Source organism: Astatotilapia calliptera, chromosome 17 (assembly GCF_900246225.1).
Source record: "Astatotilapia calliptera chromosome 17, fAstCal1.2, whole genome shotgun sequence".
In the NCBI taxonomy this organism is placed as follows: Eukaryota; Metazoa; Chordata; class Actinopteri; order Cichliformes; family Cichlidae; genus Astatotilapia; species Astatotilapia calliptera.
Window position 1 is genome coordinate 34,322,475 of NC_039318.1, and position 23,695 is coordinate 34,346,169.

General features: G+C 39.2%; 2 protein-coding genes across 2 annotated transcripts in view; both read left to right on the forward strand.

The window, feature by feature from the left end:
* The window catches only part of LOC113008691 (histone-lysine N-methyltransferase mes-4-like), a 34,271-nt gene extending 17,789 nt beyond the window's left edge, over positions 1-16,482 (forward strand). Inside the window, exons 9-15 of the mRNA XM_026146308.1 lie at positions 13,486-13,557; positions 13,847-13,918; positions 14,208-14,279; positions 14,676-14,747; positions 15,579-15,684; positions 16,264-16,334; positions 16,414-16,482. Coding sequence (XP_026002093.1) covers positions 13,486-13,557; positions 13,847-13,918; positions 14,208-14,279; positions 14,676-14,747; positions 15,579-15,684; positions 16,264-16,334; positions 16,414-16,482 — 534 coding nt within the window. The remainder of the gene's footprint in view (positions 1-13,485; positions 13,558-13,846; positions 13,919-14,207; positions 14,280-14,675; positions 14,748-15,578; positions 15,685-16,263; positions 16,335-16,413) is intronic.
* Positions 16,483-17,908: 1,426 nt separating this feature from the next.
* On the forward strand, positions 17,909-23,209 carry LOC113008692 (uncharacterized). Its single transcript, XM_026146309.1, has 5 exons — positions 17,909-18,450; positions 18,536-18,730; positions 18,802-18,849; positions 20,997-21,095; positions 22,388-23,209. The coding sequence occupies exons 1-5, from the start codon at positions 18,048-18,050 to the stop codon at positions 22,621-22,623; spliced, it is 981 nt and encodes a 326-aa protein (XP_026002094.1). The 5' UTR covers positions 17,909-18,047; the 3' UTR covers positions 22,624-23,209.
* Positions 23,210-23,695: the final 486 nt, after the last annotated feature.

The window sequence follows — 23,695 nt, forward strand, 5'->3', positions numbered from 1 at the left end:
AAGTAAAAATAGCAAGAACATCTGGCACTGGCACACTAACTGATTGTCTATAGAGTGCATTCATACTGTTTTATTCTATACTGTACTATTTATCTTTTTCAAGACTCCCCTATGAACCTCCAAAGACCAGACCATGTCTGTCTCTGCAGGAAATGTGTTGGGAACAGGGACAGTTTTCGTAACAGTCTCAAAGAGACCCTTGGCCCCATTTTAAAACACACACACACAGAGACATGGGATATGCAGACCCACCGTCCCATGCAGGTGGGTCTAAAATTCAGCATCCATCCAAATACATACACGTCAGACACAGAACAGACTCAATGTTTAAAAAAAATTGTTGTATCTGTACAAAAGTATAATTTTATTTTTTTTTTTTTTTTTTTTTTTTGTGTTTTTTTTTCTTCCGTCCTTAACTCCTTTTTAAAGAGGAACCAAACAACCTATTTGGTTGTGATATTTTACATCACAAAGTATGAATTTGTTTTTGATTACACTGTTGTTGTTTTTTGTTTTTTTTTTACCAACACGGACTTGCGATCACTGATACTAGTCCCCTGACAAGATGTTCAAGTTGTAGGAAAAATGTTTTGCATGTAGGAGGACCTTTTCGCCTCTGAAATTGAGTGGTGGTGAGATGTTGACGGTAATTATTTAATTTATGAAGGTTTGGGTACATTAGAATATCTAAATATGGAGCCATAAGGACACCTATAAAAACTCAACTCATTAAGTAAATATGATATATGTTCATAATGAACCTTTTACATCTGCACTTTTTACATATTAAACTTACCATGTCATTATTTAAAGCTGCTATAACCCAATTTGCAAAAACAAGTTCAGGCTTAACATATTTTTTTTTTCATGTTCATAACAACATTTTTAACAAAGCATACTATAAATGTTGTTTGGGAGATTAAAGAGAAAAAAAAATGAGTGGTTCTGTTGCATTTGTCTAAAACATCAGCCAATAACATGCGTCAGTCCAGAAAACACGATAGAAAGTCTTTCCTGACTCCTTAAATTCTACATTAACATGGCTCCACCACCACTATGCACATGGCCTGTTTAGCAGCAAAGCACACCAGGGGGTGTGCCTATGGATAATATCCAATGGGAGGGGGAGCCTTCTTGCCTGTGTTTATGCTTCCATCTAGCCTGTTTTTTTAAATTGGGGAAACGGCTTTAAACTACCTTCTTTTATTAACTTATTTTTTCTCTGTCTAATGTGCTACCAGTCCCTGGCACAAAGGATGTTATGGTAGCCACAAGGTGAAACCCCACTTGAACCTCTTCCAGAGGTAAGTGTTTTGCAGAATTCTTCTCAGTAAAATAGTAAGGTAAACAAAGTCTTACTTTGTGTTTTGATTGTTATTAGGTCTTTAGGTGAAGATAGTTCAAGTGAGGGGCTTCATCAGAAGAGGAATATGTGCCAGTATTCTATAGCTGACTCAGACAGTCATGGACAACAAAATTCAGAGCCTTTAAATATAAGTTGCAAACAAGTACAGAACTCTGAGATCTCCAGCAGTCAATCAATCTGCAAAACGAAAAGACCCTCGCCTAGAAGTTTTTTTAGAGAGAGTAGCGACAAAGAAGTTCAGAGATTGCGAATCAATCTGAAGATGGAATTGGCACAAGACAGTCGACGTATCAGGGGTTATTGCACAGCAGAAAGTGAGTCGCTGCTGAAAGGCATTGGTTTGATGCTCTAATACTACGCTGAAGATTCCTTAAAAAAACCCTCCACTAAGAATAAGCCAAACGATAACTGTACATCTTGTGGAAACACTACAGAAAGTTTACCCGTCAATTGGTAAAAAACTCATGAGAAATCACAGTGCAGAGAATGTTGCTCGATTTTAAGTCTCCCAAGAAGTCAAAGACGCCTTTGAAAATGCTTTCTATAGTGCGAAACAAAGAAAATCAAGACATAACTCGGAGGTATCGCAGTGGGATTTGGGATCATTAAAAACCAGACGCACATTCAAAAAAACCCTACAAGGAAAATGACTAATTCACTGCATTTATGCCGAGGCATTATATTTAAAGAGATCTTTGGAGAACATGTTCGTAATGTTCTTCAAAACCAGTGGAGGCCATTCAGAGGGGGACGAAAAAGGTCTTGTCCTGCCTGTATGAGGTGGAGTCAGCTCTGTCGTCAGCAAGTTTCCCCCCCGGGTGTTGGAAGATGATTAGCTGTCATGAGAAAGATTGATTGAAATAACTTCACTGTGCGAAGTGAACTTCTCGTAATATTCCTTCAGCTGCTCATCATTCCTTTAACAAAACCTGGGACAGATCCCACCAATTTGACTACATTCTGCGCAGACACAATCGAGACTGTGGAAGACTTCTCACCAACTGTCGGAAAGAAGCTCAATACACACTTTTGAGTAGGCTGTAAGACCTGCAAATTTCAATGTGGTTATCAGCTGTTAAGAAGGTAGTGTGGTATGAGCAAAGAAAAGGGAAGGCAATGCTACTCGCCTCCAAGCCTTGCTTTAAAGTTGGCAACTCACTGCAGAAAGTCTGTGATATTATACTTTGCAGAGCACATGATGGCAGAAGACAGTGCAGCGGATAAAGTCAACCCAGAGTTTCAAAAACCCTTTATGGCTAGCAAAGTGGTCAGACTCATCTCCCATATGCATTAACCACACTAACGAGCGGCCACTTCAACAAGCCTTCCACACTCCTTTCACAGAAAGATGGTTCAGCGTCTCATAGACATCTGAGAAGACTACAGAACAAGCACTGAAGGACTTGGCGAAGAGCATAGTTCACCAAAATCATACGTGAACTTTGTAAAAGCAATGGGCAATAGCTAATACTATTTGAACAGGAGAAGGGGGGAGAAATTTCAAATGAGTCAACGCCTGAATGCTTTCTCAGGAGAGGAGACACTAGTTAGCACCTGCAACCGATGTTGCAATTGGACTGACAAAATTTGAACTTTACCTTTGTCAACATTCATCGTTAGAATTTGAGGGTAAACGAGACGCAAGGTGCAGTCTACTTTCACCAGACATGGTGAATCCAAACACGGCTGACAAGAGAAAAGAAAGGACAGACTGTGGTGTTTCTGGCAGAAAAACATATTCCCTGTTTGCCAGACCGTCATTGTCTGACTCCCTACAGAGGACAGGACTGTTTGGAGGATTTAATGCGAGCTGGAATGTGGGGCTGAAAACCCTGAACACCTACGTTCAGCAGGCGCCAACATGGTCCGCAGATTTGTCTCAGACTTAAACCTCTAAGAATCACGAGTTTAGGACCAAGATTGCCAACTTCCTAGGTCATCGATATTCGTGTTTCATCGCTATATTATAGACTACCAGAGGCTACTACCCAGCTTGCCAAATATCCAAAACTACTGATCATGGAGAAAGGGTCTCTCCAAAAGCCTTCAAGCAAAACACATTGAAGAGATTGAATCGAAGGTATAAGTGGTTTAAGGTTTTAAGAATTAACACCGTTCTGCACTTAACCCTTATAATTCATTAAGCAATCTTTTATTGTTTTAGATAACTACAGTTGAATCAGATTCAAGTGAAGAAGTGAGGTCGGAGCGGAGCTGGAGGAGGCGGAGCGGAGCGTGAGGACGGTCGGAAGCGAGGCGTGAGGAGGATCGGAGCGGAGCGTGAGGAGGTCGGAGCGGAGCGTGAGGAGGTCGGAGCGGGAAGCGTGAGGTCAATGAAGGAAATCTTGTATATCCACAGATTGGTAAGACAATGTGATTAGTCCTCAACTCTTGTTTCGATTTAAGAAATCAACTGACTAATAGACTTATTACAGATTCCTATAGATACTAGAATGATGAAGAAAGTTTGTCAAGGAACCTCCAGGTATGTGTTTGTCATCATTTATTGAAGCTTTTTACCTTTGTAACTACTTCCTAGACACTTTTTGCTATCTTTGCTATCTTTATGGTAAAAAAAAAAAGATAATTCAGGTTTGACACTACATTTTTATCAATACGATTTATTATCACCTCTTGTCCAACATGGTAATTTAAAAGAAAGTCAAGGATTCTTTCTAAGATGGCCAATGACCGGCAGAGCACAATCCAGACAGTGAAAACACAGGGCATAACGGGTAGTTTGGAGGATGAGTTGCGAGAGTAGGAGAATGCTAGAGTTGAAACAGTCGTATTGAGCTGTGGATATTAGTCTAAGAGCATCTAATGAGCAGAGAAGTATGGAGAAGTGCAAATAGCATGATGGCCAATGAGTATTGTGACCGCCCAAGAGCTGTTAGATTTTTGCATGAATTGGGGGGTCGGAAGGACTGGTTATAGTGTGTAAGCAGATGTTCGTCAGGAGAGTCACGAGTAAAGACATCCCTCAGGCGGTAAGAAGCCTGGGGGCGAGTAGGTGTTTTGAAATGGGCCTTAAAAGTTTGAAGAGTTGTCACTCTCCACTCCATCGAGTCAGTGTGCCAGGCGTAATGTTCCTTATTAGGCAATCGTCGGTGAGTATAGGTTCTAGGAAGTGAGTGCAGTGAGTAAGGGGCAGCAGGTCTTAATAGATTGGCAGTTTCTTGGAGTGAGTTTGGGAAGAGCAAAGATGCGGGATTTTTGAGGGTGGAGAGAATGGATAGGATTAGGAAGAACAATATCATTGGGACTCGGCACATGTTGGAAAAAAATGTCTACATTGTTCTACATTGGCCAGGTTGAGGTTGGGTTGGCTGTGCAAACAGGGACAGTGAGGAAGGTTTGTTGAAGGATGTTAGAAAGGAAGCTGCCCTGCGGAGACAGAAAAGAGATGAGAAAATTAATCAAGAGAGGATGAAATAGTTGGTGTGTGGAGGGCTGATCACTATCTTAATTTACCTGGTTTGCCCGCTTCTGAGTATTCCCCTACGCTCTCACCTCTTTTACAGGTAAATCAGTGGTGAGTGGAAAGTGACAGTACCGGAGTGGTGGGTCGTTCGCGAACGAAATGGCTCTTAGAGCTGGTTTCTTTGAAGGAACGAGCGAGCCGGCTCCTTATTGGGCCGGGGTTTTTTTTTTTACTTCTCTCTGCCTCTCTCCACTTTTTCGCTGCACCGTCAGCCTGTGTTTGCGCTTGAGTAAGAGACGGGAGGGCGCAAACAGAGCCTTGCGTTGCACCCCTCCCGCCTCTGAGCAGAGGGAGGAGCTAAGGGGCGTAGTTACACTTCGCAACAGCAGTAGCACACGAAAAGAGCAGCAGGGAGAGAGAGAGAAGAGAGCCGGGAAGCAACAACAGAGACATTCCCGTCACTTAGAAAGGTGAGTAAAGAAAATGAGTGACACCAAGAACAAGCAAGCAAAATCTAGAACCATTAAATTTTACGAGACAAATCACTAGGCAGAGTGTAGAGTCTGCAAGAAAAGGATATTCATATAGAAGCCGGTGCACGGGCACCTGAAAAACTGTCCATCATCAGTGCGATGGGAAGATAAAAACACAGGTGAATAAGTGTGATATAAGAGTGAAGCTTGCCAGTTGTGTACCCACTGAGCCTGAGCACTTGGGCACTCTGGGATTTTTTAAATTACAAGTTTTAAATTTTAAAAAGTTAAATGTAAAATGGTAAGGTTTTTTGTATTTTATAATTTATTTTTTAATTTTATGTGGAGTGAATAAATAAAAGACAGATTTATATAATGAACATATATACATAGAAACACTTTTTAAAACTTAGTAGATTCATTTTGTGCATAATTTTATATTGTTGTTAATATAAATGAATGGAAAGCAACGAAATAAACCTGGCGGTTCGAGCTGAAAGAGCCGCCTTTTTAGTGGCGAGCCGAGAGAGCCGGATCTCTAAAAGAGCCGGAAATCCCCATCACTACACCGAGTCGTTGTTTGGAGAAAATTCGAGCCTTGTATTTTTAATATCAGAGTAATAGCTCAGCCACTATTCCACATTCACATGTGTCACCTGAAAACTAAAAGTCATAGTTGCGACTCTGGATTTATCTAGACAACCACTATTCAAGATTTCAAGGTCCATTAGTTGCTCCCTGGACCACATTCAGGAGCAGTTGACATTACATATTAAGCGATTTATACAACCAAATATATGCTTACTGTTTTTGTTTGTTTTTCAGCACAAAGTAAAATGAGCGTAAGGTACATTGAACCCCAACAGATACTAAACAAGGAGATGAAGCCCAAGCAGTAAGATAGAGAAAACAAATGAACAATTCTGGTAAATGGTGACATGCATGTACAAAAGTCACTAAGCACAATGTAAACTTCATGCATATTTTGAACCCAGTTATATCCACACCACCCAAGCCCAGTAATGGTGACTATGCTCAATCTTTCTGCCAGGACCGTACCATAATTCTACACTTCGGTTAGACAATTATATTAACTACTTGGTAAGGTAAAATAAATCACATTCAATGTGAACAATACCTGTTCTAAGCTAATGGATAAATGTTTAAATTACTTTCCCTATGCCTTTGTTTTAATCTGTTAATACATTTAAATAAACTTATCATTTTCAAACAGCAATGCACCAAAACAATTAAAACAAGCAAGGAAGACATAGTTATGATTTGGGTTTTAATTTTGAGAGATTCCTCACCTTGGGCTTGCTACATTATCTCCATACTCTGAAACATATCTTTTCCCATAGCGAATCTGGATAATATGGAAAATTTGGGGCGGTTTGGCTAATTGTGGGCTGTAACCTGAACGTCTTGAAGAAAATTAGTTCACTCGAAAAAACCTTGAAGGCCCCTCATGGTCTAGGCAGGGTCCACCCTTGTTTTTAATCCTAAACATTTGAGTCAGACCAGTTATATAGTGAAATGTTTGAGTATATGTTATACATTTTCAAATTATACAAATGATCATGCTATAACATGTTTTTTGTTGTAAACGGTGTGTGGGAAGAAAGATGCTCTCCTCCATAGATATTGCCTAGCTATTTATTCGGAATTCTGACTTAAGGTGGGCTACCTTTCAGAATTTACAATTAATAAATGTATTCATCATTGTAGATAAGTTATTTAAACAGTAAGCAATTAGCGGATTTTTACCAAAAGAAACACGTATACAACAAATTCACCTTAAAGGGAACATATATGCCAAAACCCAGCTTTTTGTTTGTTGCTTTTGTATGTATATATGTTGTTAATGAATTGACTCCCGCCTCCTATAAGTGTAGTTTTCAACAACTAAAAAAGAGAGCTCTTTTAGGTCCCAGGTAGTTGTATTGTTGCGACAATCCAGCATAATCACACGCCTCAGCACTGGTCCTCGGACAATGCCAAAGGCCGTCTTGGGCTGTGAGACTAACACTAACTGTTCTTAGCAGCGGCTGTAAACTAGTGCGTGCAGAACTCATTTCTTCGGGCTTATTGAAGGAGCCGATTATCGCCATTATATTTTGCCATCCTACACCATGTTCAACTCAACAATTGAGCATAATACGTCCCTTTAATTTATAGAAAATGTTTAAAAGTAGTTTGTTTACATTTAATTTTTCTTCTGCTGTCTAGCTTTCTGGAAAATGCCATAGGAGGTTCAAAAGCCAGCATCCTTGGTCTCCCACGGAGTTGCCTGCGATAATGAATTATTTTGGCGACATATCAAAAAAGGAAACTGGCCCACTATTTATCGAATCCAGCACAATGCAAAACTGCAGAAGATCCCTGCCTGGCTGGTCGTTCCTATTCAAAACATCAGAAGATATTTGTGAGGAATCGGAGGCCGTTCGTTGAAGAAAATAAGAAAAATCTATGGAGAGGAGTCTACATAGAACTCAAAGTACTTCTTGGAGGAGTTACAAAAGATTATTTTGTATGTTTGGTTTCTCATTTATTTATTTTTAGAATGTTTACATTAGAAGATTGGTAAATCATTTGTTGGACAATGTTTTAGTGGCATCTGATCTAAGAGACATGATAATTTTATAATTGCCAGTTATTTCATTTCTGTTAACCAAAACAATCCTGTTTTTGTAAATGCACTCAAATTTGTGTCCTATGTTTATTCCACCTATCATGTGCCCTTTGACATACACAAAATACGAATAGAGTAGATACATATGTTTGTTTATGTTGTACATGCCTTGACTTAGGTCCCTGGTTAGTGTATAAAGTTTAGCGCAACTGACAAGTTACTGTTCAGTCAGGGGAGGGAGCCAGAGCAGTCTAACTACATTACTGAGTGTAGTGTCTCATGATTTACATGGCCACGTTCGTCTAGTTCTTCATATTTTGGAATGTTCATGCGAGTGGTAGTGTATTATTCCAAATTTAATATGAAATCGAGATTGTGTGGTACAGATCTCAATAGGAGATCTTAAGAGATTCACTTCAATCTATCTAGCACAAGCGGAAAGGGGGTCCGTTTAGATGTTGCAAAATCTTGTTTGAAAAAATTGTCCTTACCAATTTCACCTTTACCAGTATGGTGTGTGCTGTGTGTGTGTGGTAAGCCTGTAAAGACATCAGATAGTAGGATTAACAATAGCAGTATTTTGTCTCTATCGCATTGTAGAAATTCCATCTTATCTAACGAATAATTTGGCCGCACAGCGTGAAATAAAGGCAGAAACTTGATAGTTGCTATTGGTCACTTACTGATAGCGTCTGTAAGACATCGTGAATGACCTCGTCACAACAACACTGCTCACGCAGTATCAAAATCGTGGCAAAAATTACCTTGCTGAAGGTGAGATTACTCTACTTTTAAGGTTCTGGCAATTTGAGATAGTTTTTGCAACAGGAAACTTATGCCTCATCATGGTTCGGAGTTCAATGTGATTTGCCTAATTAACACTATCTAGTCATGTTTTTATGGGTCTGAAAAGCAGGTATATCATGTCCATAATTACTGGAGCAGAGTAAGGGAAGTAATCGACTGTTCCATAGTATTCTTCGATGCTATATATATAGAAGAACGACAGTAGCAGGCCCAAGTGTGATTGAAAATACCACAAAAGCACATGAGAGAGTCATGGAGTCACTTCTCTTTTATAATCGTGATCAACTAACACTCAAACAACGAGAGGACAACTGTGCGCATTAGAGGTAGTGAATAACAAAGGTAGTTTTTCAAATTTTGGAAATGATGAAAGCATGAACCACTTGGTACAGGAGGTATTAACGATATATTCTTCTCTCCAACAAAACAATAAGAACTTCAAGTGTGTACTTCATCGGCACGAGTTTCTAATTGTTTTCAGTCATGATGGCCTCTTGGTGCTTTGGCAGTTAGTTTAATGGACCACACTCGCTTTCACAAATGACAATCCACGAGATACAAGCAGGCCGCACTAAGTGATTGTAGGCAGGATGAAAAGAAATGTACCCATTCATTTGCGTTTTGTGGTTAATGTGACTACGGGTCAGTGAGTGAACACCAAACCAAGCATGTGAGAAAGTTAGCGATTAGAAAAAGAGAAGACTTTTAGGAGTGAAGTAACAGAAAGAAATAACACCAAAAGCCAGTGGCCAGAATAACTCCCAAAGAAGTGGGATTTAATTTTCTGACAATAAACAACCTATCATATTATCCCAGGGGTTGTTTTGTCCAAGTCCCCTCCTCTTCAGGTCCAAATATTTACATTACATTAAAAGCATTGTTCTTGTAAAATTAACGAGCAGAAAGCTTCTGCAAATTAATTACAGAACCTCACTGGCGCTATTTGATACCTTCTAGACTCCCAGACGATCTATGTCTGTTTACAGCCTCCTAAGAGTACTAGTTGAATATGGGCCGAAGTCAAGGGCTCTATCCAGGCTGTCCTCCCTTTGCTAACGTTGTGGGTCTATAAACCCTGGTAAGTGGTTAGCAGGTGTATAAGTTGGGTCATACTCTCTCCTTATACAGTAATCTTCACTAATGTAGCTTGTCAATCCATTTGTTAAAGATCAACTGCTGATGTGAGTGTAAATGTAAGTGTTCTTTGTTACTAAATGTTTTCTTTTAGACAGGAACTTATGATCTAGAACAGCAATCTGTGATTTATTCTATATAGAACAGGGAAAGCTTGTGTTGGTGGATATCGTCATAAGGGTCACATAGCCATCGTGTGGATATGTCTCCTGGAGAACGCAACCAGTTACCAGATCATGATTCAGCTGAGTGGGAGTGATGCGGAAAGAGTGTTGATAATTGAACCGTATCATTAGCGTAGCTGGAATATAAAAAACAGACTTGACTTTCTACGACTTATTCAGGTCTTACTGGATCAACTGATCCAACTCGAATACATAGTTCTCACCAGTAAGTCTGGAGTACACTTTATTTCATGATTGGATTTAAAATCCATTCTTTAAAATACGATCAGAGTGATTAGGTTGATTGAAACAATCATAGTACTTTTCTTCTATATCATCGCTTTAATGATCAACTTAGATGTATTTGCTAGTTCTCCTATCTACCTATCTTCACGACTCCTGTTATTTTCCCTCTGAGTTCGCTTCGTCCATAATATCACGTACTGTGATCATATACTACTCGGCATAAATATGAACCCTTAGTTACACATTTGACGACCAAATGGATGTAATGACACATACTAAGACAGATTTGAAGAACACAGCAATTATGTTCCTGAGTATTGAAAAAGAGAAAGCAACTGCAATTTATCTGTTATACAGGATGTTTATGTTAGGTTATAGAATTTGATGCCATTGTGAGGAAAAGATTGCATCACTATTCTGCTTATTGTGTGACTTGAAAAAATGCTTTTTTGCAGGATTGTGCCCGAACATGATGCCAGACACACAACATTTTGAAATGCAGATGAATGATAGGTGATTAGCTTATTGATTTATTGTGCTGTGGATTACTGTTCACAAGGGTCTTGAGTCCTGGCGATTCAGTTGGCATAACACCAATCAACCAACATACTGCAGACTCAAAAAACGCACCATTGTCGGTGGTAAAAGCACCCCCCCAACGCAGCAGCCTTCGCGCCAGCATGACAGTCACCTCTGCAAACTGCAAAACTCTCCAAAATGGAACAATGAAGATATGTAAGGTCTACCTGGCTTTCAGTCTCCCAGATCCTGGTCAAATCAAGACATAGCATATTTAAAATGAGCCAATCTGCTTTTAGAACTAGGCTTGAGCTTTAAATTTAGGGTGGTTCGGATGGAACAGTGGGTTGTGTACCAACTGGAAGATTAGTGATACAGTCCCCAGGCCACCTCCAGTGGTGCATGGATAAACAGTTTCCCAATGCGAGCCATTTGAGTGTGAGTGTGGAGGAAAAAGCCGTTGATCAATTCAGTCAGCTTGCATTTATATGTGCCAAAATCACAACAACATGTGTTATATTATGAGTAAAGACTCTACAATAAGGAGAAAAACCCGCAACATACAAGACCATATAGTCTGACAGGTAGCAACCTAGCCGTGTGGTCTCCTGACTCACTATGAAGTTGATAGACCACTCATTTCTCACAACCCATCAACAAAATCACTCATGTGCCAGACAGTAGCATTTATTGCAATCTGAACCAAATTCACCAGAGGCCGTAACATTTCAAACATCATACAAAGTTCTTCCCAAAAACGTTTTTTTCACCCTCCTTAGTCCCATAAATTACGTTCATAACATTTGAAATGGATTATGACTCATACGTACACACGCATATAAACAATACAAGTGTTCCTGGTAGTTATTGCTAAAGTATTGAGATGATGGTGCTTAAAACTCAGAAGAAAAGTATAACGCTTTATCCTATTAAGCTTTTTTTCTCTACATTGCATGAAAGCTCTTTCAAATTAGCACACTGGGCAGAGAACTCTTTTAATAGTGGAAAACTACATTTAGTGTATCAGACTCAGCCAATTTATACCAGTAATACACATGACATGAACCCATTCATACATACATCTGGCATAAACTGACAACGACAGAATAACATGGAGTATTTAATCGATCTTTCCCACTCCCTAAAGAGTGCAACTCGGTTGCGGACCAGCAGATTTACTCTTGTTCTATATATTTTTATATGTTGTCTTGTGCAGACCATCCTGAGTTTTGCATTGTGCCTGACAGCCAGAATACGTTAAATCTCTTTCAAGAGAAACCTGATCAGACTGTGACTATTCCCTCAATGTCCTCCGTAAAAAGTTGGACAGTCCCAACCTGTCAGAAATGCATTTCTTGGCCCTTCAGAATGGGTATTTTACAGCAGCAAAAGTGTCGTTTAAAACGTGATTTTTGGCCCTTTTTCACATTTGACAGCCCGCTAGTTTAATGCAGATACCCAGAGCTGTCAATCCAAGCATGTTGGTATGATACAGTGTGGTCATTGCCCTGCAGTGGGAGAAAAAAACTGTTCACTATCTTTTAATCCTTTACAGATTTATTCTATTCCAGATCATAGTGGGATCAGCAAGCGAGAAGATAGAAGGGAGAAACAGCCTGGAGGACAGCAGTGCTGATAAGCCAAGTTTCACTAATTATACCATTGCCAACCTGTTGCTCTTTCTTATTTCCCTGCCAAACCAGTACTGCTCATGAAACAGCCATTCATAACAGAACACCATCAAAATACAGTCCAGATGGATCGCTAGTCAAATCTTTTCTCTGATCAAATTGACCAATAATGAAAATACTGTATGTCTCTTCAGTATTCTCCCCTGAATAGTTTATTAGTTAGCAAAAGCTTGCTGTGTTCAGTCAGTTCGCTCTGCAGACATCAAAATTTGCTTATAGTATACATAAAAAAAAAGAATCAAGAAATGAGAGAATATTCATATTCATATTCATGTCGAGAATATACTGGCTATTAGTCGGTGAAATCAGTCTTTACAGAAGGGCTGCACCAAAAACCTTCTAATGATTGCTTTTGCTTGTTAGCAGATTGCTGGGTCCACCATAGTTTGATGAAAGAAACCAACTTGTCTGCAAACTGTCAACTAACAAAACACAGAGAGGTAGTATAGCTTGAGTGCAATGCATACTGGAAAAACAGTTATGGTATGTAACTACTTTGATAAAGGATAAAATACATGAGGTTTACAAATTATAATATTCAAATAATATTTTGAATTGAATATTAAAATGTTATTCAGACGTTCTACAACCTAATATACTTAATGACTTTCTTTACAGAGTGTAATTGTTATTGTATACTTTTTGTTTTAGTGTTGATGCTACCAGAGAGGACGGCTCACTTGGCAGACTTGTAAATGACGATAATGTGAATCCAAACAGTAAAATGACAGTTACCAGAGTGGATGGAAGGCCCCATCTCTGTTTGTTTGCAATCAAAGATATTGGTCCAGGAGAAGAAATCACCTATAACTATGGTGATTCCAACTGGCCATGGAGAAGCAAGGTATAATGTAAATAGTACAGTATAAGTATAAATAGTATTAAATGAATAAAGGCTATACTGAAAAGTATGCATACACACACGGGTCCTGTGTAATACTCAACTGGACAGGTCCAGACATTAGGAGGACTGTATTCATCTTGGCTAGACCCAAAGACTGCCATTCATTATTCATGCTTCTTCCTTAGAAATCCAACATGGTGGCATCTCAGGCTGTGGATGAGATTGCAGCCAGTTCCTCTCCTAACGACGCAACAAAGGTAAATTGGAGTTTCAGTGTCAGATTGTTTTAGTTGTAGACTGAGGTGCTAGTTATTAGGCAGTATTGAGGTATGTGGGTCCTTGGTTATCTTGACCAAGTAAGATGCACGCATTAGGAGGACTGGGATTTGAAACAGGAAGTATAAACAACTGAGTTCTACCTACAAGTGCGCCCACACACACGGGTCCTGTGTATTACTCAACTGGACAGGTCCAGACATTAGGAGGACTGTATTCATCTTGGCTAGACCCAAAGACTGCCATTCATTATTCATGCTTCTTCCTTAGAAATCCAACATGGTGCCATCTCAGGCTGTGGATGAGAATGCAGCCAGTTCCTCTCCTAACGACGCAACAAAGGTAAATTGGAGTTTCAGTGTCAGATTGTTTTAGTTGTAGACTGAGGTGCTAGTTATTAGGCAGTATTGAGGTATGTGGGTCCTTGGTTATCTTGACCAAGTAAGATGCACGCATTAGGAGGACTGAGATTTGAAACAGGAAGTATAAACAACTGAGTTCTACCTACAAGTGCGCCCACACACACGGGTCCTGTGTATTACTCAACTGGACAGGTCCAGACATTAGGAGGACTGTATTCATCTTGGCTAGACCCAAAGACTGCCATTCATTATTCATGCTTCTTCCTTAGAAATCCAACATGGTGCCATCTCAGGCTGTGGATGAGAATGCAGCCAGTTCCTCTCCTAACGACACAACAAAGGTAAATTGGAGTTTCAGTGTCAGATTGTTTTAGTTGTAGACTGAGGTGCTAGTTATTAGGCAGTATTGAGGTATGTGGGTCCTTGGTTATCTTGACCAAGTAAGATGCACGCATTAGGAGGACTGAGATTTGAAACAGGAAGTATAAACAACTGAGTTCTACCTACAAGTGCGCCCACACACACGGGTCCTGTGTATTACTCAACTGGACAGGTCCAGACATTAGGAGGACTGAGTTTAGAAATGAATTCAGATCAATGAGAGTTACTCTGGCAATTGTGCATACACACACGGGTCCTGTGTATTACTCAACTGGACAGGTCCAGACATTAGGAGGACTGTATTCATCTTGGCTAGACCCAAAGACTGCCATTCATTATTCACACTTCTTCCTTAGAAATCCAACATGGTGCCATCTCAGGCTGTGGATGAGAATGCAGCCAGTTCCTCTCCTAACGACGCAACAAAGGAAATTGGAGTTTCAGTGTCAGATTGTTTTAGTTGTAGACTGAGGTGCTAGTTATTAGGCAGTATTGAGGTATGTGGGTCCTTGGTTATCTTGACCAAGTAAGATGCACGCATTAGGAGGACTGAGATTTGAAAAAGAAGTATGAAACCCCAACCCTAAATCTGGTTTGCATAAAGACGTAGTTCTCGGCTTGGTTGAAATGAACTCTGATGTAGTTAGATCGCATATTTGAATTTCAGCTGATCAAGGAGCAAGAATGAAGCTTACTATAGGAAGGAGCATGTAAATACAACCGAAACAATCGCTAAACTCTTTCCTGTTAATGCTAAGCACATTTATGTAACATTGTTGTGTAAAGGCCATCCGTTATGTCTTGATGGATTCATGACTTCATGATTTAATTATACTTTTTTACACTCCCAGTCAAAACTTTGGACACATCTTCTCATTTCAGAAAGAACAAATTGTAAGTCTAATCTTTTTTGGGTGTTGTGGGTCCACAATGAATTTTCTTTTCATTGTGGTTTTGTAATATATACCATAATATAAAACCTAGAAGAACAAATTGTTTTGAAAATTGATCTATATACAGCAGGTATTTTTCCCTTTAAATTTTGCATTGCAAAAGTTACAAAAATTGATTTAATAGTTTTAGTAACACTTGAACCTGTTTTTTTTTTTTTTTTTTTTTTTTTTTTTTTTCTTCCGTCCTTAACTCCTTTTTAAAGAGGAACCAAAACAACTATTTGGTTGTGATATTTTACATCACAAAAGTATGAATTTTGTTTTTGATTACACTGTTGTTTTTTTTTGTTTTTTTTTACCAAACAGGACTGCGATCATGATCTAGTCCCTGACGAAATGTCAAGTTTAGAAAAATGTTTTGCATGTGGAGGACCTTTTTCGCCTCTGAAATGGAGTGGTGTGAGATGTGAAGGTAATTATTTAATTATGGAAGGTTGGGTACATTAGAATATCTTAAATATGATCCATAAGGAACACTATAAAAACTAATCCATAAGTAAATATGATATATGTTCATAATGAACCTTTTACATCTGCACTTTTTACATATTTAAACTTACCATGTCATTATTAAAGCTGCTATACCCAATTTGCAAAACAAGTTAGGCTTAACATATTTTTTTTTTCATGTTCATAACAACATTTTAACAAAGCATAGCTATAAATGTTGTTTGGAGATTAAAGAAAAAAAAAATGAAGTGGTTCTGTTGCATTTGTCTAAAACCATCAGCCAATAACATGGCTCAGTCCAGAAAAACGATAGAACAGTCTTTCCTGACTCCTTAAATTCTACATTAACATGGCTCCACCACACTATGCACTGGCCTGTTTAGCAGCAAAGCACACCAGGGGGTGTGGCCTATGGATAATATCCAATGGGAGGGGGGAGCCTTCTTGACTGTGTTTATGCTTCCATCTAGCCTGTTTTTTTAAATTGGGGAAAGCGGCTTTAACTACCTTTCTTTTATTAACTTAATTTTTCTCTGTCTAGTTTGCTACCAGTCCTGGCACAAAAGATGTTATGTTAGCCACAAGGTGAACCTCACTGAACCTCTTCCAGAGGTAAGTGTTTTTGCAGAATTCTTCTCAGTAAATATGTAAGGTAAACAAAGTCTTACTTTGTGTTTTTGATTGTTATTAGGTCTTTAGTGAAGATAGTTCAAGTAAGGGGCTCATCAGAAGAGGAATATGTGCCAGATTCTATAGCTGACTCAGACAGCTCATGGGACAACAAATCAGAGCCTTTAAATATAAGTTGCAAACAAGTACAGAACTCTGAGATGCTCCAGCAGTCAATCTGCTTGCAAAACGAAAAGACCTCGCCTAGAAAGTTTTTTAGAGAGAGTAGGACAAAGAATTTCAGAAGATGCCGAATCAATATCTGAAGATGGAATTGGCACAAGACAGCTCGACGTATCAGGGGTTATTGCCACAGCAGAAAAGTCTGATGCTGAAGGCATTGTTTGATGACTCTAATACTGACGGCTGAAGATTCCTTAAAAACATCCTCCTCACTTAAGAAACAAAAACATACTGCTACATTTGTGGAAAACTACAGACAAAGTTTACACCGTCATTTAAAAAACTCATGAGAAATCACATGCAGATGTTGCTCGAGTTTTAAGTCTTCCCAAGAAGTCCAAAGACCGTTTGAAAAATGCTTTCTAAGCTGCGAAACAAAGGAAACCACAGACATAACTCGGAGGTCATCGCAAGTGGGATTGGATCATTAAAAACCAGACGCACATCAAAAAAACCCTACAAAGGAAAAGACTATATTCACTGCATTTATTGCGAGGCATTATATCTTAAAAGAGATCTTTGGAGACATGTTCGTAAATGTTCTTTCAAAACCAGTGGAGGCCAATTCAGAGGGGGGACGAAAAAAGGTCTTGTCCCTGGCCTGTATGAGTGAGTCAGCTCTGTGTCAGCAAGTTTCCCCCGGTGTTTGGAAGATATTAGCTGTCATGAAAGATGATGAAATAACTTCTACTGTGCGAAGTGACTTCTCTATTCTTCAGCTTGCTCAATCATTCTTTAACAAACATGGGAAAGATCCACCAAATTTGACTACATTCGCCAGACACTCCGAGAATGTGGAAGACTTCTGCTCACACTTCGGAAAGAATGCTCAATACACACTTTTGAGGATGCTGTAAGACCTGCAAATTTCAATGTGGTTATCAAAGCTGTTAAGAAGGTGTGTGGGTATGATGAAGAAAAGAACTGCTTACTCGACTCCAAGCCTTGCTTTAAAGTTGGGACACTCACTGCAGAAAGTCTGTGATATTATACATTGCAGAGCACTGATGGCAGAAGACAGTGCACTGATAAAGTCAACCCAGAGTTTCAAAACCCTTTATGCTACAAAGTGGTCAGAACTCATCTCCCATACTGCATTAACCACACTAAACGAGCGGCACTTCAACAAGCCTTCCACACTTCCTTTCACAGAAGATGTTCAGCGTCTTCATAGACATCTGGAGAAGACTACAGAACAAGCACTGAAGGACTTGGAAGAGCATAGTTCACCAAAATCATACAGTGAACTTTGTAAAGCTACCATGGCAAATGTAATACTATTTAACAGGAGAAGAGGGGGAGAAATTTCAAAGATGACACTGAATGGCCTTCCAGGAGAGAGACACTAGTACCCTGCACAAGGATGTTGCAATTGGACTGACAAAATTTGAACTTTACCTTTGTCAACACTTCAGTCGTGTAGAATTGAGGGGTAAACGAGGACGCAAGGTTGCAGTGCTACTTTCACCAGACATGGTGAATGCCATAACACGGCTGACAGAGAAAAGACAAGACTGTGGTGTTCTGGCAGAAAACATATTCCTGTTTGCCAGACCTCATTGTCTGACTCCCTACAGAGGACAGGACTGTTTGAGGATTTATGCGACTGAATGTGGGGCTGAAAACCCTGAACACCTACGTTCAACGCAGTTGCGCAAACATGTCGCAACTTTGTCTCAGATCTTAAACCTCAAGAATCACGAGTTAGACCAAGTTGCCAACTTCCTAGGTCATGATATTCGTGTTCATCGCGAATATTATAGACTTCCAGAGGCTACTACCCAGCTTGCCAAAATATCCAAACTACTGATTGCCATGGAGAAAGGGTCTCTCAAAAGCCTTCAAGGCAAAACACTTGAAGAGATTGAAATCGAAGGTAAAGTGGTGTTAAGGTTAAGAATTATACACGTTTCCTGCACTATAACCTTATAATTCATTAAGACAATCTTTTATTTTGTTAGATAACCTACAGTTGACAGATTCAAGTGAAGAAAGTGAGGTCGGAGCGGAGCGTGAGGAGGTCGGAGCGGAGCGTGAGGAGGTCGGAGCGGAGCGTGAGGAGGTCGGAGCGGAGCGTGAGGAGGTCGGAGCGGAGCGTGAGGAGGTCGGAGCGGAGCGTGAGGTCAATGAAGGAAATCTTGTATATCCACAGATTGGTAAGTACAATGTGATTAGTCTCAACTTTGTTCAATTTATGAAATCACATGACTAATAGACTTTATTACAGATTCTATAGATACTAGAATGATGAAGAAAGTTGTCAAGGAACCTCCAGGTATGTGTTTGTCATCATTTATTGAAGCTTTTACCTTTGTAACTACTTCCTAGACACTTTTGCTATCTTTGCTATCTTTATGTAAAAAAAAAAAAGATAATTCATTACTATCATTTTTCCAGTGATTTTTACCTTTGTCCAAATGGTAATTTAAAGAAAGTCAAGGATCTTTCTAAAGACCAGCTCAACAGAATAGAAAGGTCAGTTTTGGAGGATGGTCAGGTAGGAAATGCTAGTTTGAACAGGTGATTTTGAGCTGTGATTTAAAGTTCTAGAGAGAATCTAATGAGCAGAGGAAGTTCCAGAGGGTGCAATTAGCAGTGGCAAAGGATTGTACCCTCAGATTTATGATTTTGATGATGGGGGTAAGGAGGTTAGTGTTAGCAGTGTTGTGGGAGAGTGACAGTAAAGACAATCCCTCAGGGTGGCGGGGGCGAGGTTGTTGAAGGCTTAAAAGTTGATTAGGAGTTTGCACTCAATACTATAGTCAGTGTGCAGCCAGTAATGTTCTTTTTAGGATGTGGTGATATAGTCTCTAGAGTGAGTGCAGTAGAGTAAGGGGGCAGCAGAGTTCTTAATAGATTGCAGTTCTTGGAGGTGAGTTTGGGGAAAGCAAAGATGCTGGGATTCTTTTTGAGGGTGGAGAGAATGGATAGGATTAGGAAGAACAATATCATTGGGACTGCACATGTTGGAAAAAATGTCTACATTGTTCTACATTGGCCAGGTTGAGGTTGTGTTGGGCATGTGCAAACAAGGGACAGTGAGGAAGGTTTGTTGAAGGATGTTAGAAAGGAAGCTGCCCTGCAGGAGACAGAAGGAGATGAGATTAATCAAGAGAGATGAAAATAGTTGGTGTGTGGAGGGCTGATCTACTACTCTTTATTTACCTGGTTTGCGCTTCTGAAGTATTCCCTCTACGCTCTCATCCTCTTTCTACAGTAAATCAGTGGTGAGTGGAAAGTTGACCAGTCACCGGAGTAGTGATGGGTCGTTCGCGAACGAAATGGCTCTTAGAGCTGGTTCTTTGAAGTGAACGATGCGAGCCGGCTCCTTATTGGGAGCCGTGGATTTTTTTTTTTTTACTTTCTCTTGCCCTCTCTCTCACTTTTTTCGCTGCACGTCAGCCTTGTGTTTGCGCTGAGTAGAGACGGGAGGGGCGCAAACAGAGCCTTGCGTTTGCACCCCTCCCGCCTCTGAGCAGAGGGAGGAGCTAGGGGCGGTAGTTACACTCGCAACAGCAGTAGCACACGAAAAGAGCAGCAGGGAGAGAGAGAGAAAGAGAGCCGGGAGCAACAACAAGAGACAATGTCGTCACATTAGAAAGGTGGAGTAAAGAAAATGAGTGACACCAAGAAAAGAAGCAAAATCTAGAACCATTTAAATTTTACTGACAATACATAGGCAGAGTGTAGAGTCTGCAAGAAAAGGATATCATATAGAGCCGGTGCACGGGCACCTGAAAACTGTCCACTCATCAGTGCGATGGGAAGATAAAACACAGTGAATTAAGTGTGATATAAGTGAAGCTGCCAGTGTGTCTACCCACTGAGCTGAGCACTGGGCACTTGGTATTTTTAAATTTAAAGTTTAAATTTTAAAAGTTAAATTGTAAATGGTAGGTTTTTGTATTTTATAATTTATTTTTTAAATTTTATGTGGAGTGAATAAATAAAAGCAGATTTATATAATGAACATATATACATAGAAAACACGTTTTTAAACATTAGTAATTCATTTTGTGCATAATTTTATATTGTTGTTAATAATAAATGAATGAAAGCAACAAAATAACCTGAAGAGCCGGTTCGGGAGCTGAAAGAGCCGGCTCTTTTTAGTGAGCCGAGCCGAGAGAGCCGGATCTCTAAAAAGAGCCGGAAATCCCATCACTACACCGGAGTCTTGTTTGGAGAAAAATTCAGCCTTGTATCTTTTAATATCAGCTGTAATAGCTCTAGCCATATTCCACATTCACATGTGTCACCTTAAACTAAAAGTCATAGTTGCGACTCTGGATTTATCTTAGAAACCATATTCAAGATTTCAAGGTCCATTAGTTGCTTGACCACATTCAGGAGCATTTGACATTACATTATAAGCGATTTAATACAACAAATATATGCTTACTGTTTTGTTTTGTTTTTCAGCACAAAGTAAAAATGGAGCGGGTAAGGTCATTGAACCCAACAGAATACTAAACAAGGAGATGAAGCCAAGCAGTAAGAAGAAAACAAATGAACAATCTGGTAAATGGTGACATGCATACAAAAGTCACTTAAGCACAAATGTAAACTTCATGCATTTTTGAACCCAGTTATCCACACCACCCAAGCCAGTATGGTGACTATGCTCATCTTTCTGCCAGGGACCGTACCATAATTCTACAACTTGGTTAGACAATTATATTAACCTACTTGGTAAGGTAAAACATAAATCACATTCAATGTGGAACAATACCTTGTATTAAGTAATGGGATAAATGTTTAAATTACTTTCCCTATGCCTGTTTTAATCTGTAATACATTTAAATACTTATCATTTTCAAAACAGCAATGCACCAAAACAATTAATAAACAAAGCAATGAGAACATATTATGATTTGGGTTTTTAATTTTGAGGATTCCTCAACCATTGGGCTTCTACATTATCTCCATACTCTGAACATCATCTTATTCCCATAGGCAGAATCTGGATAATATTGGAAAATTTGGGCTGGTTTGGCTAATTGTGGGCTGTAACCTGAACGTCTTGAAGAAAATTATGTTCACTGAAAAAACCTGAAGGCCCACCTCATGGTCAGGCAGGGTCCACCCTTGTTTTTAAATAAACATTTGAGTCAGACAGTTATATATGAAATGTTTGAGTATATGTTATACATTTCAAATTATTACAATATCATGCTATACATGTTTTTTGTTGTATAACGGTGTGTGGAATAAAATGCTCTCCATCCATAGTGATTTGCCATAGCTATTTATTGGAATTCTGACTTAATGTGGGCTACCTTTCAGAATTTTACATTTAAATAAATGTATTCATCCATTGTAATAAGTATTTAAACAGTCAGCATTACAGGATTTATACCAAAGAAACACTGTTACAACAAATTCACCTTAAAGGGGACATATTATGCAAAACCCACTTTTTTTTGTTGCTTTTGTATGTATATTTGGTTATGAATTGCCTCCCGACTCCTTAAGTGTAGGTTTTCAACAACTAAAAAAGGAGCTCTTTTAGGTCCCAGGTAGTGTATTTTGCACAATCCAGCATAATCACAGCCTCAGCACCTGTCCTCGTGGACAATGCAAAGGCCGTCTTTGGGCTGTGTAGACTAAACACTAACTGTTCTTAGCAGGGCTGTAAAACTAGTGCGTGCAGAACTCAATTCTTCGGCTTATTTGAAGGAAGCCGATTATCGCCATTATATTTTTGCATCCTACAACCATGTCAACTCACACAATTGAGCATAATACGTCCCCTTTAATTTAAAAATTGTTTAAAAAGTAGTTTGTTTACATTTATTTTTTTCTGCTTCTAGCTTCTCTGGAAAATGCAAGGAGGGTCAAAAAGCATCCTTGGTCTCCCACGGAGGTTGCTGCGATAATGAATTATTTTGGCGAACATATCAAAAAAGGAAAACTGGCCACTATTATCGAATGCCAGCAATGCAAAACTGCAGAAGATCCTGCTCTGGCTGGTCGTTCTATTCAAAACATCAGAGATTTTGTGAGGAATCGGGGCGTGTCGTTGAAGAAAAAAGAAAATCCTATGTAGAGGAGTCTACATAACTCCAAAGTACTTCTTGGAGGAGTTACAAAAGATATTTTGTATGTTTTGGTTTCTCATTTATTTATTTTAGAATTTTACTATTAGAAGATTGGTAAATTCATTTTGTTGACACTGTTTTAGTGCATCTGATCTAAGAGGACATATAATTTTATATTGCCAGTTATTTTCATTTCTGTTAACAAAACAATCCTGTTTTTGTAAAATGCACTCAATTTGTTCCTTTTATTCACCTGTTGCCCTTTTAATACACACAAAATACATGTTTGTGTATGTGTATGGCCTTTGTCCTGTTAATAAAGTTAGCCCTGACAATTACTGTTCATGTCAGGGGGAGGAGCCAAGTTACCTAATTAGTGTTGTCCTCTTATTACACCATGTTGTCAGGTTCTTATATTTTGAGTTCTGGTGTGTTTTTCACAATTTTGAAGTGAGATTTGTGTTGTACAACTCAAATGGGATTTTTAAAGATGCACTTCATCTATCTAGCACAAGCGGAAAGGGGGGTCCGTTTAGTGTTGCAAAAATCTTGTTTGAAAAAATTGTCCTTCCAATTCACCTTTACCAGTATGTGTGTGTGTGTGTGTGTGTGTAAGCCTGTAAGAACTGCAGATAGTAAGATTAACAATAGCAGTATTTTGTCTCTATCCGCCATTGTAGAAATTCATCTTATCTAAACAATAATTTGGCGCACAGCGTGAAAAAAGGCGAACACCTTTGACGTTGCGTGACGAACTCTGTATTCCTCGTCCACACGTACACGCAAAAACTGAGTTTTCGAAATTCTCCAACCTGGCAGGAGTTTTTAAAAATCTCTGTTTTCGGTGATTCACAGTGTTTTGCCACATAAACCAATATCCTAAGATGATGACAGATGAAAAGTCAGAAATATCATATCATGCCATTTTTACTGGGCAAGCAGAGTAAGGAAGTATCAGACTGTTCCATGCTTGATGCCATATATAAAAGAAGAAGACAGCCCAAGAGGATTGAAAATACCACAAAGCAACAGAGAGGCTGGAGTGCTTCTTTTTGTGTCAATATCAAACAAAGAGGACAC

Bases quoted from the DNA above. Each gene is read 5' to 3' on its own strand.
- LOC113008692 (XM_026146309.1), top strand. From the start codon at position 18,048: ATGGTGAATGCCATAACACGGCTGACAGAGAAAAGACAAGACTGTGGT. The intron at 18,731-18,801 runs GTAAGTACAATG...ACTTTATTACAG, and splicing joins TCTTGTATATCCACAGATTG to ATTCTATAGATACTAGAATG. The intron at 21,096-22,387 runs GTAAATGGTGAC...TTCTGCTTCTAG, and splicing joins GAAAACAAATGAACAATCTG to CTTCTCTGGAAAATGCAAGG.